This window comes from Sceloporus occidentalis, unplaced genomic scaffold, assembly GCF_023333645.1.
Source record: "Sceloporus occidentalis isolate IW3139 unplaced genomic scaffold, rSceOcc1.0.p SCAF_6, whole genome shotgun sequence".
NCBI lineage: Eukaryota > Metazoa > Chordata > Lepidosauria > Squamata > Phrynosomatidae > Sceloporus > Sceloporus occidentalis.
In genome coordinates, this window is record NW_028316986.1 from 10,161,613 (window position 1) to 10,178,922 (window position 17,310).

Sequence of the window (17,310 nt, forward strand, 5' to 3'; positions counted from 1 at the left end):
CAGAGCTAATAGTATATTGGGCTATCCCCTTCTTCTCTCCCTACTTAAGTGAGTGAATGAATGAGAGTGCACACATGGCCAGGCATCCCAGCCCTTGCAAATATGGAGGAACTGCATATAAATTTTTTACAAAATGCCAAATACACCTCTATTTCAGAAGTCCTGTTAATCTTTTGCTACTATGCCTGAACATACCAAAAATAGAGTGGCACACACCAAGCTTGCCAAAATAGTCCTGCCTTCCAGTTAGCCTACCCGTCCCAATTCCATCCTGATCCTGACATGTGTAAGTAACCTGATTTTCTTCCCTAAAACTGCGGAGTAAAAAATGAGTTTAAAAAATTAATATTAATGCCTGTAAGAAGCATTTTTCACCGTGAGAGTATGCAGTTTCTACAGAACTGGAAACAAAGTGAGTATGATTTTTTTTTACCTGTGTATACATCCCCTGAGTTTGCACTCAGTTAATTTAGCAGTGGGGAGAGGAGAAGAGGCAAAATCTTCTCCTTCCCTGTTGACTCAGGCAAAAGAAAACTGCTGCAGGTTCTCCTAGTTTTTCTTTTCTTCATTAATAATTTTTGCCATCTTGACTACACTGTGATGTTGCTTGGCTGCACGTTTTCATCTGTTCAATGTTGGCGGCTATGCAACACCTCAATTAAAGAGAATTGTTAATGAAAGAAAAGAAAATTGCAAGGCGAAGTGATTGTTTTGCAGGGGACAAACGTTTACCACTTCAGCCTTTGAGGGGACTCAGGCGCTGCCCTTCTGTGACTCCCAGCCACTCCATGGTAAAAGCATGCTTCAGTTCAAAGTTGTTAATATTCAGCTGTGAAACAGTATCCACAACACAAATAAATTATTAAGCGCATGAACTTTTTTAGACAGTAAGATGAACTGATGGGGTCCATCTGTGAGTTCTAGAGTCTTTTCTGTGTGCTTGTGAGTCGGTCTGGAATGGTTTTGCCCTTGCCGACTTCCTAGCCTTTGGTCTGTGTCCAAGTGTATGTATAATTAATTCCATACGTGCGATCATTTTCTTGTTCCAGTTGCCTTTGTGTAAGATATGAAGATGAATCTAATGGATAAAGTGGCTAATTATGAAATTTGGGAACAAAAGGAGGTTGGGGATAATCATTCCATCTACATGTTGGAGCAACATAAGGAGACACCCAAATAAATCAAGCTTTTCTGCAAAACAAATAGGTCCCATTTCTCTTTCTTGTGGTAAGGACTACTAACCCATCTTTCTAATGCTCCAAGGATTCTTTCCTTACTTTGTGCCGGTAGAATAGATAGGAAAAGATTTTCGTTTTTGTAGATTCTCATGTATTTTATTTGTGAGCAACATATGTGCTCTTTTGATGTGAAAGGATGAAACTATTCCAGAATCCTCCAAACCAATATAAAGACTTGTATCCCCCCCCCCCCCCGTTCCAAGTTATCTTTTAAAAAAAGGAGAAAAAAATGCCGCATGGTCTCACCAAACTGCTGTAAAACGTTATGACACTGTCAGTGAAACATACTGGTAAGTGTAAGCAGATTTTGTTCTGTTTCTGACTAAATTGTACACACATTTAAAGGCTGCTATATTTGAAGGAGTGCAGAAACTGTTGAAATGTCAAATGCATAGATATTTTCAAAAGAAAGAAGAAGAAAAACACCAACCCCCCACTTTAAATTGTTCTGTCTCTCCCACCCCTCCTGACTTACCTTTTATTTTTGTCCCTCTTGATTTCCATCTTTCACTTTTGTGAGCTCATCCAAAATATTTTTTTTTTGCCTGTGCAGTACTCATGCTATGTTGAATTGATGTCACAAGTTGTAGCATTTCGGTATTCTATCCAAAGCAATATTTTTAGTTTAGTTTACCAAGTTTAAGTATTTGATTTTAAATATAAATTGAGGCAAAGAGATGGTCCAAGGAACAGAACAGAAAATGGAACCCTTACAATTTTTTTCTTATCCTCTCTCCCAAAATATTTTTGATTTCAAAGCTCTCCACAGGGGTGGAGGGGGGGAGTGTTTGAGGGCAACCCACATAACCGCGGCAAACAGTTTTGAGGCAAAGCCACAATAATGAAAGACACATGATCTGAAATTCGATCAGCAAACATATGGCTATGCCAAGGAATTTTTTTTTTTGGGGCCATTCACATACCAAGATTCTGTTACTTAACTAATCCGTTGCAGTGGAACCCATTTAAATTAGCCATAATGGAGGGAACAGAACCAAATTGTGGCATACGTAATAGTAGACCAGAATTCTCTCACTCAAAGAACAATTAATGGAAGAGTGAATTCTAATAGACTTACTTCTTATGATGCAGACTATTACTATTGTCATGAAATGTAACAGGATTTAACATCATGTGCACTTTCTGAATGCAAAACTTGCTTGACGTAGCTCCCAATGTAGAACAAGGTGGCTAAAGGAAAATGTAAAGCTCTATTTCATCCCCCAAAAATGGGTCTGATAATTCTACCCCACCCCCAGCTTCTTGTTACATTCAACTAAAATGTAAATTATTTTCCGGTCCTAATTGGATTTAATTATTTCTTTAGGGGGGATGGCTGGGAGGGGGTAGAGATGGCATGCAGCTGTCCTGATGAAACAAAGGATCTAGCGAGGGGAAAAAAAACACCCACCCGAATCCCCTCCCCTTATCCCCAAATGTTGGTTAATAAACATTGCAGAGGATGCAAATTCTAAAAAGCAATTCATACATTGGGTAAGAAGGGTCTGGAAAGCATAGGAAGTAAGCATGCAGCTGGGGCTTACTTATAAATGTGGAATCATCAGCTACCACCACATTTTTACATAGATCCTGTAGCTGTTCTATCAGTTTTCAGACAGAACCTGCCTCTGGCTCACAAAGCCAGAGCAATAGACAAAACAATATGAAAACATTTAAAAAAAACACCAACCCCAATTGTACCTCTACATGGAAAATAAAATCGCAAAATTTAGGGAAAATATGGATGGGATATGTTTTTCTAAACAACTGAATATGCATTCTTCACATGATATACGTATGTCAAGTCTCTACAAGTTTTACATCAGGAGTTATTCTGGATGTTGATTCTAGTTAAACAAGGAGAAACAAATCCCCAAGGATTAATTGCTAAGGGCTGGCCGGCCTGATCCTATGCTGTGCAAGGTACAGGTTGAGTTTCCCTTATCTGAAGTACTTCGGACCAGAAGTGTTTTGGATTTCAGAATTTTTTGGATTTTGGAATATTTCCATATGCATAATGAGATCTTGGAGATGGGACCCAAGTCTAAACAAGAAATTTATTTATGATTTATATACACATTATATGCATAGCACAAAGGTAATTTTATATGTAATATTTTTTAAATAATTTTGTGCCGAAAACAAAGTTTGTGTACACTGAACCATCAGAAAACAAACAACCCACTATCTCAGTCACCCATGTAGACAGTTTTAGTTTTTGGAATATTTCAGATTTTGGAATTGTATATAAGGGAGACTTAACCTATGAGGCAGATCAGAATAGATGGAGATGCTTGCAACTCTTCTAGAGCTCATTGTGAAGGAATAGTAACTTGGGAAGCTGCTTTATTCTGAATCAAGCTGTTGAATCAAACACCTTAGTGTTTTCTCCATCAAGGTTGGAGGCACGTAGCCCTTTAAAATGTTGTTGGATTGCATCCCCCATCAGCCTTAGCAAGTATTGTTGATGGTGAAGAATGCTGGGCATTACAGTATCACAGTATCTGTAGTTTTCATGCCTGGTCTACATGGACTTGAAGCTTTCAGGTCTGGAGATGTTTGGATTGGAATCTGGGACTCTCAGCACAATTCTATCTGGCATTGGAGACCAGGGGCTATGGCACCATTGCCAGTTACAGAAGGCAAAGACCAGCTCCTAGCATTGGAGTGGATTGGGCAGTTGCTTTGTGCAAAGTATGGCACAGTGGTTTAAGTGTTGGCCTATGACTCTGAAGACCATGTTTCATTTCCCAGATTGGCCACGAAACCCACTGGGTTACCTTGGGCAAGTCACACTCTCTGAGCCTCAGAGGAAGGCAATGGTAAACCTCCTCTGATCAAATCGTGGCAAGAAAACCCCATGATAGATTTGCCATAAATTGGGAACAACTTGAAGGCACACAACAACAACAACAAAGAGCAGACAGCTGGATTCTTGTGCTTCTGTTCTCATAGGTAAACCATAGGAAGGAGCTCACACTCTTATTAAGAATTAATTTTACGTGTCCCACCACCTGTTATTTTTTGCATAGATGGTTTATTTTTGGAAAAGGGACATTACATTAAGTTCCTAAGCTCAACATTCCTGTTTTTGTGCATTTTGGTTGTCTAGTAAAGGTATCATGTGGATTTTGTTATATTTTGCTGTGTGGCCAACATTGCTACTTCTGAATAGATTTCCTGGTTTAGAAATGGAATTTCTAAGCAAGAGATGGATTGCTTGTGAACGAAGCTGATTATAGAATAAAGGGCTAGAAAATAGAGGAATGAAGGGATAAAGTGTAGAATATGTAGAAGTTGCACAGGAACCATCATAGTGTAGTGGTTTTAGCATTAGACAATGACTCAGGAGACCAGGATTTGAATCCTGGCTCAGCTATGAGAACCTACTGGGGGACCTTGGGCAAGTCACACTCTCACAGCCTCAGAGGCAACCCTCCTCTGAAGAAACTTGCCAATAGGTCACCATAAGTTGGAAATGAAGGCTCAACAACAACAAATACAGAAGTTGTTTCGTCGCTGAAATCATCTGGTTCTAGAAGCTGGTCAGCCAATGTTACACTTCTTCCCCCTGGGTTCAGATAAATGTGTGTATGTGGAAAGGCCTTGTGGTTGAAAAAGAAGGATATAACCCTCAAATCTTGCTGACTGTGGTGTAGATTTGTGCCAGATAACATTTTCTTTGGGAAGAGCTGGTGGATGATGATTCAGTCTGTCTGATTCAGATCAACGCTTTGGTCATTATTTGACTTACAGTGTAAAACATGTGGTATTGACTGCTGATATACTGTGGCTTGTGCTGATTACTTCATTTTCTGTGGGAATTTGTGTGTGTTTGCACTTATTTTTGTGTGGATGGAGTGTGTGGTTCTATGGAGGGGTGGCATTACTTCATTTATTCCCTCCCTCTTGATTTTGTGACTATGAATAGGCTATCCTCTGTAGTTTTGCACCTTACTTGGATACCTTTCCTGAAAACCTCAGTTTCTGATTTTGCAGATGAAATTCAGAAAAGAACTGGTGGATGAAGAAAAGCATTTGGCTGTTTTTTTTTAAAAAAAATGTTAACTGATCATGGACTAAAAGCTTGCTCAGAGCAGAAGTAAGACTTGAAAACACTAAAGGTAGAAAATCTGAACATTGTGTTTCATAGCTGATTTTTTTGCTCTGTATATACTTAAGGTACCAAATCCTGTCTGACCTTGGAAGCTAAGTAGGGTCAGTCCTGGCTAGTTCTTGGATGGGAGACACCTGACGAATACAGGAGCTATAGGCTATATTTCAGAGGAAGGAACTGGCAAACCATCTCTGAATATTTTTTGCCTAAGAAAATGCTGTGAACGATTCATGGGGTCACCATACATTGACGGGGGACTTATACACACATACACAGCAGTGCGACTTAGTATTGCCATATAGCTGATATGCTGGGTCTATTTTAAGGCATACAGTGGTTTCTCTTGAATAAAATAGTACTGACAAGTCATTTATTCTTTGGAAAAATATCATTTTAAACACATTGGCTGTATGAAGTGATGCCCATAAATGGTTTAATAGTGCCAGCAACTCTGAAGACCTTTTCACAGAGAGAAAAGGAATCAGTTATAAAAAAATCCATTTGCATACATCATGTCAGTTAATTGTACCAAATACTTTTAAATAGTATTTATTTGATATCTCTCAAACCTCCCCCCCCCTCAATTCACATATACTGTATTTCCTCCTGTTGACAGCATAGTCTTATGTGCTGGGAAGCATTTGTTGTATGAATCTGATGGGACTTGCTCCCCAGAAGCGTGCTTGAGATTGGTGCATTAGAATAACTGATACACACAAGGGATTTTCACATAACTGGTATATCTAGCAACAAAGGATGCAAAACTGTGATGGGATAATTGGTAAATGCCTTTTAAAAATTTGCTTCAAATTAGATTGTTTAACTTTAAAAAACAACAAATAAAAAACGCAGACAAAACTAAAAGGATTTGTACTTTACTATTTGATTTTTCTTCCCTGATGTAAGCTTGTTTTTGATTTAGGGTATAGCCTAAATCAGCCTATTTAGAGCACAATTTAAACAGTGATTTATCATCAGCGTTAGGAGGATTCAAGACTTAAAACAGTTTTATGAATCTGTAAAGTATTTAAAAACATGCACAAGTACCCACCTTAAAATGCTTTTAGCCCACCTGGAATCTTTGAGGAAGGATGGGATTGCAAGATTTCTAGTGAAACAAACTAAATCTTTATTATTAAAGGAGAGAAGGAGGGAGAGCCGGGTTTGGGGGGGGGGGGAGAGAATGGTTTTGTGGTCAATAGCAACTGCTCCTGAGAAAGTGGTCGAGGCAAAGAGGTTAGTAGTAAGAGGGCAAGCACACAAAGGGAAAATTGTACATTGAGATCATTATTCTGTTGTGCCTTAGTGTGGCCAGACTGGTTTGGCAGACAGAATGATAGATGGCTTTGTGAAGGGTCCCAGGGTGTGCCCTGGACTTGAAGCGTTATGTTTATCTTGAATGGAAAGGGAAAAGCGCAGACATAATCGATGTCTAGTTTTTTAGGACTGAGAGGGTCAGGGAAAAGGGCCAGCATGGGGTGAACGGTGGGGGTGGCGAGAGAGCGAGAGAGGAAAGGGGGTGGGTTAGGCTGTGGTCGAGGCTGCCTATTAATGGGTGAACTTGGCTGAAGTCCAGTGCGTGATGAGAGCGTGTCACATCCCAAGAGCAGCCAGGCCTATATATATATATATATATATATATATATATATATATAATGACTGCATCAAATGCTTTCAGGTCTTTCGGCTAAAAGGAAAAAGGGGGAAATGAGGGTTGTGCATGGGAGGAAAGGAAGAAATGGAGACAGCTCAATTCAACCCACCCCAGCCCCCAGACCAGTTGAGACCAGTCTTTTGGCCATGCAGACGGCTTCTATCATCTTTCTTGGCTTGCTGTCGAGAAAAAAAAGGGGAGGGGAGAGATAAAGAATTGTATTAGTGCCAGTAACCTGAGGGCCCAAGACAAAAAGAGTTTAAAAAAAAATTCCAAGAGGCAAATTAAAATGAGTGTGTGTGTAGAATATGTGTGTGTTCCAGGTTAAAGACAGAGACGTTTCATGAATTGCATTACAACTTTCGACCAAGTTATATTTGACACAGAAAAATGAGGATTTTAAAGGGGAAAAAAAGCAAATGTTAATATGAGCCAGAGAGTCATAATATGATAGCGAGCTAGCTGGATGATTAAGCTATTTGCTGAGGAGCGATGACATGCTTTATCAAATTATTCTTTTAAAAATAATTATTCAACAGCTTATCACTCTTGATTCGTGGAGACTGATGACTTTTTGCCACTTGACAGCTGCTTGTGAAGTCAGTTTGGGATGGCTGCATCCACTTGGCCAGTGGCTTGATTGTAGTATGCACTGTTGCATCTAAATGGATTTGAAGGACATAAAGTGTAGCGTAGTGGCTGAAGTCTCTACCGAGTAATTTATTTTTCTAGTACTTTTGGTGAATGTGCTACACCTCTCAGCTGCAGTTTGCCGTCTCCAAACACTGGAAATAACACTGATCTACCATGGAACGTTGTTTTAGGAATTACTGAGATAATTTGTGTGAAGCTGTCTGTACATTGAAAGAAATTCAATGTATATATAGCTGACTACCCCCCCCCCCCCCCGAGTAAGTCCCATTATATACAGTGGCATAGTAAGGAACCATCCCCTGGTGTAAGGCGTTATTTGTCCTGGAAGTACTGACTTCTCCTCTACTCTTATCATCCATCCACCCTTTAGTATGAGCACAAACAGTTGTGCTTGTTGGAATTTTGTAAGTTCTTTGTATTCCTTTGCTTTATCCTTTACATCCTTTGTTACATGCCCCTAAGTTTTATATTCAATTTATCTATGGGTCATATCAAAATCCATAATTTTGGCCTCCAAACCTGGCCTCAATTTATACATGTGGTTGACTTTTAGTTGAATATATATGGTAAATATAAGTATGGTTATAAAAGTTCCCCTGCTTGTGGGATGACATTACAGATGGAGGACTACCCACATGGTGAAAAGGTTCTCCATGGTAAATTTTTATGTAGCCCTCTTTGCCACATTACAATCTGTAGTCATTCATAATTTTTTTGAAAGATGGGAATTCTGGCCAAACAAGACACTTCCAGAGTTAAGGAGATTTTCAAGGCCCTGTTTGAGCCTGGCTTGATTTATATAAAAGCTCGAGTAATTCACTAGGTTCAGCCTCTTGAAAGACCCTGTTCATAAAACACTTAAGACATATTCCTTTGATAATCTGCTGGGCTTCACCACTTTAGTTCAGGTATATATCCCGTTACATTAGTTTGTGGATTGCAACCATTTTTGCTTTTGCACGTCAAATATATCTTGTCACAGAAATTTGTTGTATGTTAAACCAGGGCCTGAAGAACTGACCAAGCAACATCAGAGTGTGGTGATGGCTTTGTGAAGGCTATTAATGGGGAAGAACAAACAAGCTAGAGGAGGCTGCAGCAGTTTGCTTTTGCCTGAGCCTACTGGGAAGTGTAAGATCCTGCCCCTACGTTCTCCCCTGCCCTGTTAATTGCGTGCAAACTACTTTTGCACTTGAAAAAAGCTGAGGACAAAGGGGAAAAGTGGGAGGAGGAGAGAGAAACTGGGTCATTTTAAAACAGCTGAAAAAGTGGACCAACGAAAGATTAATAACTACTGTCGTTGCCTGGATTGGGACAGTTGGAGGGTATGTGACAGTCCGTGAATCCATTTTACTTGTTTTTAGCAATGCTGTCAAATTGTGATACTTTTGGACTATAGCTTCACTGATAAGAAAAAGAAAAGAATGAGACAATATTATTTGGATGTGATATTTCTTGTTCTGTTTAACACTTGACTTCTAAAGAGCTTCTTAGGAAAAGTTCCTCCAGAATTAAGCACTCTTCCAGAATGAGAAGGTGGCTGTGTCACAAGCAGCATGTCCAGCATGTTTATAGTAGCTGTTCCTGTGTTGTTCCCTTATTAATCAGATTGTGTTGTTGTAGTGATGTGTGTTTGGGGATGCTTCCAGTAAAACAGAACTAGAAATGGGACGTGATTATCAAAACAGTTTGGAAGATCTTTAGAAGTACTCCTTCTTGTATTCTTCTGGAAGGAAATGATGGTACATGCCTGTGGATTTTTCACAGGGTGTTTTTCACGAGACAGCTTTGTGATTTAATGGAAATAGCATTCAGAGTTTAGTTTTACTTCTTGGCTGTAGTTACCATTTTACTCACAGTAACCAAGTTGGAGAAGGGAAGGTGGGTTTGATTGACACTTGTTCCCTTTCTCTGCCGAAAGTTGTACTCTACTAATCTTGAAAATTCAAACTGGGAATCAAGATCTGTCTTTCATCAATACTAAAAGATGAACACAATGAACTGTACTCATTGAGTGTACAATAACTAATTAATGGGTATCCATAATGTTAGTAGTGATTTAAGCATTGAACTGTGACTCTGGAGAACAGGGTTCGAATCCCTGCTCACTCATGAAACCCACTGGATGACCCTGGGCAAGCCAAACTCTCTCAGCCTCAGAATGACAATGGCAAAGTTTTGTGAAGAAACATGCCAAGAAAACCCTGTGATTGGTTTGCTTTAGGGTCACTATATGTCAGAAACGACCTGAAGGCACACACTAACAACAACTACATTATGTTAGCAGGATGGCACAGAAAGATTTGCCATCTGTTTTTTCCCCCTGGCATGGCTCCTGTGTCATGAAAGCCTTAATGATAAACAAACTTTGGTAGAATATTATGTCAAAAACTACACATTTTGAATATCTGCCTGTAAAGAAATTTATATTGCATAAGTGTTCTTTAGTGGTCTGAAGGTGAATAAGTCATAGCAAACAAGTCTGAGAGGTTTGTTTCCTCTTCTCTGAACTGGCTGCTAGAAGGAGAAATCCTGAAACAGGAAATTATATAAATCGAAATTATAGACTGGAAATTATATGAATGAAATTATATAGACTGTAAATGGAAATGATATATTATTTACTTATTTATGTGTTCATCATATGAGGTTAGGGCAGCTAGCAATGTATATGGTTTTATGTTTCATTTAGATTATGCAGTTTGTTTTAAGCTAGTCCTTCATAGGAATTTCCTATGAAAAATTATTTTGCAGTTAGAAAGGAGGAATAGTATTTACTGTTTATTTTGTGAGTACAAAGAAAGCATGGATTTAATTTGTCACAGGATTCTAAAGTGGTATATAAAACCTAGTAGACAAAGATTTACAGAGAGATACAGAAGGGGTTTAAAAGCTGAGCCAAATAAAACAGCAGGATGTCCAGACTTCCAAAACTCTACCTGACTCTCTTTGTATTCCAGCTGCCCGGGTTCCAGTTTATCTTTCAAGTTGAGGATTATCAGCCTTTCCATGCAGACTAGATATTTCTTAATTAAATTAGTAAACAATTTCAAGATTCTTAAGTGTTCCAGAATAGCTTTGTATGTGAGACACTGTACTCTGGTTTTTAAATGATCATGCAGATTTTGTGACCTTGCAGCTTGTAGCCTTCCTGGTAGAAGCAACAGAAAAGGCACACTGTTCTTGTCCGCTTTGCTATTGAGAGTAAGCATAAACTCTTTCAGGCTCTGTGCCTGCTGTGTGTGAATTTGCTTGAAAACGGGAGGTTTCTCACATGAAAACCATAGTTCTGGATCGAAGAACAGGACAGCGAAAACTGCATTTCTCTGAATTGTTAATTCTGTACTGCCTTCCATATGTGCTGTTACATTGACTGACGGTCTCATGCATACTCTCTTTTATAACTCCTGCATTTGGGGAGAGAGTATATTTCACATTTCCTAACTGAATGCTGTTACCTGGCTTCAATTACACACCAAGAAGATAGCCAGGCTGTGGAAGGTTGTAGGCGGACACTCCCCAATAATCTGAAGTGATTGTCTTTACCTGTCCGGTGCCTGTTCTGTTCACTGTCTTGACATGTACTTTCCATTCAGTGAGTGAATGCACCCTGCCTAGTATTGGCCCTCGGGTGACTTGGTATGCAGACGTTTCGGTGATTTGGCTTGTGTGAAAGTTTCAAGCTGTATGTCTCTTTTCTTTTTAACTGCCAGGAACTTCGTAAGTATTCACTTGCTTTGTTTTCACATTCTCCCCCAAGATGGGAAAGGGAAAACTCTTGTTCTTTCTCCATGGCAAGTGAAAGGAGGAGCCCAAGCAAGGCTATGTTCCGGGCTGAAAATTTTTTGAAAAAATTAATATGTGAAGCAGCTGAGAGTTCAAAGGATTCAGTATGTACACTCGTCTCTCCGCATTCGCTGGGGTTAGGGGCACAGGACCGCAGTGAGTGTGGAAAAAATGCAAATAACACTATGTTTTTACCTGAGAGCACACCTCTCTAGGAATCTCTAGGTCTTCCAAAGCAACTCTGTGGTCAACATCAGCCAATATTACCATAGAATTGCACTGGAGGAGCTACAAATGCCTAATGTAGTGTTCTCTCTAGGAATCTCTAGGTCCTTCAGTGTGGCCTTTGGTTAAAGTTGACCATAAAGTTGCGCTAGATGACCTATATATTCCTAGAGAGAACATTAATAAAATCCATGAATAATTAAATCCACAAAAGTCAAAACCACAAATGTGGGGCGACAAGTATATGGTTCTTTGATTAGATTCATGTTTTAACACAGGGACCCTGCAAATCACAGAAAGAATGATCTTTTGGAACACTCATACTCAGTGCAGACCTCCATTCCCTTCTTCTGTTTGCCTTAACCATGGTTTAGTGTTACAGGTATCCCAAAACTAATCAAACTGAAAGCCTCCCAGGTTTGTAAGAAGTAAAAACCCAGAGTCTGAGGAGAGGTTTGTAATCCTGTTTATGAGTGAATCTGTTTAGCATTAACTCTGATGTTAAGTGTATTTCTCTGTAAATTCTTGCCTATTGGGTTCTGCATACATACCAGTACTGTACTTCTTTTGTATTCAGGTTTGTTTGTTTGTTTTTTTGCAGTTTGGGCTATTTTCTCAACTGGTAATCTTTGCAATCCTATTTCCTCTGACTTTTCTGACTTCATTCTGCACTGACAAGTATATATCTCATTCTTAGTATGGAGAAGGGGCTGTTCTGCACCATCCCTGTACTATTTTGGTTATCGACACATGGATGTATGTTGTTGTGATTACTATTGAGCATTTCCATGGCATTTTACATTTCATATTTCATCCCTCTCATCCCCATTTTCTTTATGAATCTCTGGTGCTACGCTCCACGTATCTGTGTAGTGGATAGCAGCCCTTGAAAGCTTATCCTAAACAAAACGTGTTACTCTTGGATGGTGCCACTTGATTCTTTGTTATTCTGAATGATAGGAGCTTATCCCATTAACAAATAAGCTGGTTTACCTCTTCTGTCTTGAATTCAGGATCTGGGATGCCCCCAGATGTTATCATACCTAAATCGGTGCCTATCTAGATGGGATGCCACTGCCCAGATACATCCTGGGTTGAAAATAGCCCAAGCAGCAAACAAACAAACAAAAAAACCCCAGCACTTTTTCAAAGCTGGGGAGCTTCTGACTTCAAAAATTGGCCTGCTGAGCAAGGCTTCGACAGGGATGCATCCAGGTGGTGGCATCCCGCCTCGATAGGCAACGATTTAGGTATGATAACATCCGGAAGCATCCTGAATTCAAGCCGGATGAGGTAAAGTGTCTTATTTGTTCATGGGATAAGCTCCATAGTTAAAATAAGGAATTGAAGGAAGGGTGGATTTTCACCAGAATAAAGCATGAACATTTTCCTCCTTATTTGCAAACCATGGTTTGCAGAGATCTGCATAATTTTGGCACCAAGCCTCAAGGACATTTGTTAAAACAGAGCTAGAAAAGTCTCTCATGAGGGACAATTTCTAAAAATTGTTCACTTCCTGGAAAGGACAGGGAAGCTTGAGGCATTCTGAAGGTGTTCCTTTGTTAAATTTTGCAGGCACTACAGTGGTTTCTGTTTGTCTACTTAAAAGATTTTTCAGCTCTGCTAGAGGACATTGTTTTCTCTTGGGCTGGCTTACAAAATTAAAATACATCTAATGTAACAACAAATAAAAAACACAAATTACAGCCATAGCTAGCAAGCAAAAGCAACCACTTAATAATGTTATTAAAGGAACACAGTATAGCATAAAAAGAACCAACATGTATGTGGTTAAATTCAGAAGAATAAAATCATATTGGCTTTTCCAAGAATTATGATGGATACTTGTGAGGTTTGCAGATCCTGGCTTAGGTATGAATTTACATACTGAGCAAAATGTATGTTAAATCCAGTGTTATACTTTACTAAGAGGAGGCTCACTGAATCCATTGGGAATTACGGTACTGGTAACTAAAAGTCCCCTTTGTTTCAGTGGGTCACCTCTATATTAATTACTCTTAGTTGGGTTAGCATTGGATTTAGCCCTGTACAGATGTTGTTTAAGTCTAGCAGATAGATACCATTTGCTAAAGCTAACTGAGACGTCTGTTTTAAAATTACCTCTGCCCTCCCCCCTCCCTCACATGACTTAGTTGAAGACAAAACTTGGGAGAACTGGATTAATCCAACTAATTTTGGTTTGTTGTTGTTAACCTCTGTCAAGTCAACGTTGATCTATGGTGACCCCATGAATGAGAGACCTCATGGCTTGCTTGCTTGAGTCTATCCATCTTTTCCCACTGCCATCTTCCTCTTTTCCCACTGCTGTCTCTCTTCGTGGCAAAACACTCGGGCAAATTGAAGCAGTTTCCAGCTGCTTTGAAGGTGGGGCATCTATATGATTATTGAGATGAAAATGGGTGGGAAGCGGAACGAAGCTGTGCTCTGGAGCTAAAAACCAGAGCTAAAAGAAGCCCCGATACTCTGACTTAACATGGAAAATGTGTATCTTTGTTCCTGCATAAAAACAGCCCAATACTATTGCATGGCTGCGGCAAAACAAAAAAGTGAAAATGTGACAACTCCAATAGATGCAATTACACCATACACAGACCAGACAGTCCAACAAGGGGGCATGGGGTGAAGAAGGTGAAGGGGACATGTATGGGGGCCTCCATGATTGTGCTTTGCCACTTGTCACACTGATGCACCAAATACCGTGTACAATCGGTGCATTGCACAAGCCGCTGTATGGCCAAGCAAAGATACAGTCTTCCAATGGGCTGGTATCCAGGCGGGACTTGGGAGGTGTGTAGTGGTGGCAGGTGGTGCGTTTGCACAACAGTGCACATGCGTGGTGGGAAGGCAACCAAAAATATTACCCAGCGGTGTGGCTTGACACTACGCCATGCAAAATGCAGAATGCTTGTGGGTGACTTCTCATCATATATCTGAGATATGATAGTCTCAGTTTAGTCATTTTGTTCTTGAACTCAGTCACTCTCAAATGTTAATGTATATAGTTTTAAATTATTCTAATCTTTTAAAATCTCCTTTAACTCATGAATTATATTTGATATATTTTTAGTTTATTTAAATTTATTTTTATTGTTTTAAACTGTTTTAACCAGTTTGTTTTAATTTTACTTCTAAGCTGCTCTGTGATCATATTGAAATAGGGTGGGTATAAATATTAGAATGAACAAAGGAATAAATAATTAATAAATAAGGTCAAGATAGTTTAAACTGGTCTCCTCCTCCCCTGGTTTATCCTCATAACAATCTTGTGAGAAGGGTCAGGCTGAGAAAAAGAGCAAATTCCCCAAGGCCACCTAGTTAAAAATCATAGTTAGGTGGGGATTTTAAGATGGGTTTCCCAGCTCTGAGGGGCCCTTTCACACTACAGGATTATAACTCTTTGATTCCACTTACATTGCCATGGTTCCGTTCTATGGAATCCTGAGATTTATAGTATGGTGAAGCATGAGAGTTTCCTAGCTGAGAATCTTCAGTGACCCTCTCTAAACTCCATCAGATTCCAGAATTCCATAGTAATGAACCATGACAGTATTAGTGGAACCATAGTACAGTACTGTGATTGTGCAGTGTGAAAAGGTCGTCAGCCTAACGCTAACCACTATGGTTGGTACTCTGTTTGTGGCGTTGACTTCTCTGTATCTGAATATTCACAGATTTACCCTATATAGTTGACTATAAGTCGACCTCATGTATAAGTTGAGGGCAGGTTTTGGGACCAAAATTATGGATTTTGATATGACCCATGGATAAGTCAAGGGTAAAACATAGGGGCATATAACAGAGGATCTAAAGGATGAAGGAAAGGAAGACAATGCCAAAGAACTTAGAAAATTCTGGCAGGCATTTCTCCTCATACTAAAGACTGGATGGATGAGAGAATGGAGAGGGGGAATCAGTGCTTCCATGTTAGATTACCCTCTTGCCTTTCATAAGGGGACGGTTCCTTTTTAAAAATAAGTGTTAAAGTACACTACTTACTTAGACCCATGCATAAGTTGATCCAAGTTTTTTCAATCCTTTTTTGGCCAAAATTTCTAGACTAATACATGAGTATATACAGATATGTTCTTCTAGGAATCTCTAGGTCCTCCAGCTGTACTCTGCCAGACGGTGACTATAGAGTCACACTGGAGGACTTAGAGACTCCTAAAGAAATTCTCTAGGCATTTCTAGGTCCTCTAGTGCAATTTTTATTTATTTTATTTATTTTGAGTATTTATACTGCACTCTTCAGTCTCTCGGAGCAGCTTACAAATTAATTTGGCAATTCCCTGCCCTCAGGCTTACACTCTAAAAAGGCATGGCATACAAGGAGATGGGAATGGCAGTGGGGAAGTTCATCAAGTCCAGCAGATACTGTCAGTTCTTCTCTCCCTCCAGTGACATTTGGGTTGGAGGGAGGGCCTTCCATCTGCTTCTGGGCAAGGCATGATGGAGCTGTGCCTGCCTTTAGTTTTCTCTCTCTGAACTTAGGGCGGTGGTAGTTAAGATGGAGAGAGGGCTTTTCATCTTCCTCTGGGATAGGCATGGTGGAGCTGTGCTTGCCTCTCCTTCTCTCCCTCCAAGGCCATGATGGTAGCAATTCTGTGGTCAACCTCTGCTGGATGTTGGTCATAGGACCGTACACCGTGGGTAAAATGTTACTGAAGTGTTGCAGAAGCGCGAAGGTGGGGTCGTCTTCTAAAACGTAATTGAGGCTTCCTGCTTTCTTTCCATCAATGAAGCGTTTGCGGAGAAGCCATTTTTTGAATAACGGAAATCTCATTATTAAAAAAATGGCTTCTCCGTGAATGCTTTATTGATGGAAGGAAAACGGGAAGCCTCAATTACATTTTAGAAGCGTGACAGACGATCCCACTTTCGCGCTTCTGCAACACTTTGGCAATGTTTTACCCACGTAAGTGCCTCCGTGTGATAAGGGCCATAGGGTTGTGCTGGAGGACGTATAAATGCCTAGAGAGTTTTTTTTGCTCAGGTAAAAAAAGGTGGGAGATGTTACGGGGGTCCTATGCTTCTAACCCAGCAAATGACGGGGATCCACTGAACATTGCTTGTCACCCCACGCTTTCAGAGTGAGGTCCTTGCCCAACTAAACATGCCCATGGCCTTGTACGTGCCCACATTTGGGTGCATTTCCTGCCCAGCAGAGTTGAAATGTCCCATGAGAAGAGCCAGTGATCTTCAGGTCAAGTACCTGGGCCTTGAGATTCCACGATAAATAGTGTGCTGTGGAGACAATGTGTGGATTTAAAGAGCGCTGTATGTGAAGAAAAGGGCTCCAGAGAGGAGCAGGCAGTTTCACTTAAGAGGCTGCCGGATGAGCGGTGTAGTATTTCTAGTTCAAACTGATTGAAATGTCGACTAAAAATCAATGCTGTTGACTTGCGATAATTTACAGTTCTCTCCGTGCTAAGTAGTTCAGCTTCTGAGAAGGAGTTTGCCGCACAGACATCAGAGCCGGAGAGTTCTGTACGCCACAATGAATCAGATGCATTATAGGTCAGCTCTTTATTTGTTTCATCATGACTTTTACACAGTTGTCATGTAATTTATGGTTGCTTTTGCGTTGTCAAACATTTTCATTGCAATTTTCTCCT

The 17,310-nt window shown here is 40.0% G+C and overlaps 1 protein-coding gene across 6 annotated transcripts in view; it reads left to right on the top strand.

Moving 5' to 3' along the window:
* BCL11A (BCL11 transcription factor A) overlaps positions 1-17,310 on the top strand; it is a 235,537-nt gene that overhangs the window by 46,155 nt on the left and 172,072 nt on the right. Inside the window, exon 1 of one of the 6 annotated variants that reach the window (XM_089528859.1) lies at positions 276-286. The exons of the other annotated variants lie outside the window; for them this stretch is intronic. Coding sequence (XP_089384985.1) covers positions 283-286 — 4 coding nt within the window. The 5' untranslated portion in view covers positions 276-282. Of the gene's footprint in view, positions 1-275; positions 287-17,310 lie in introns of those variants that run through there. 6 annotated transcript variants of the gene reach the window in all.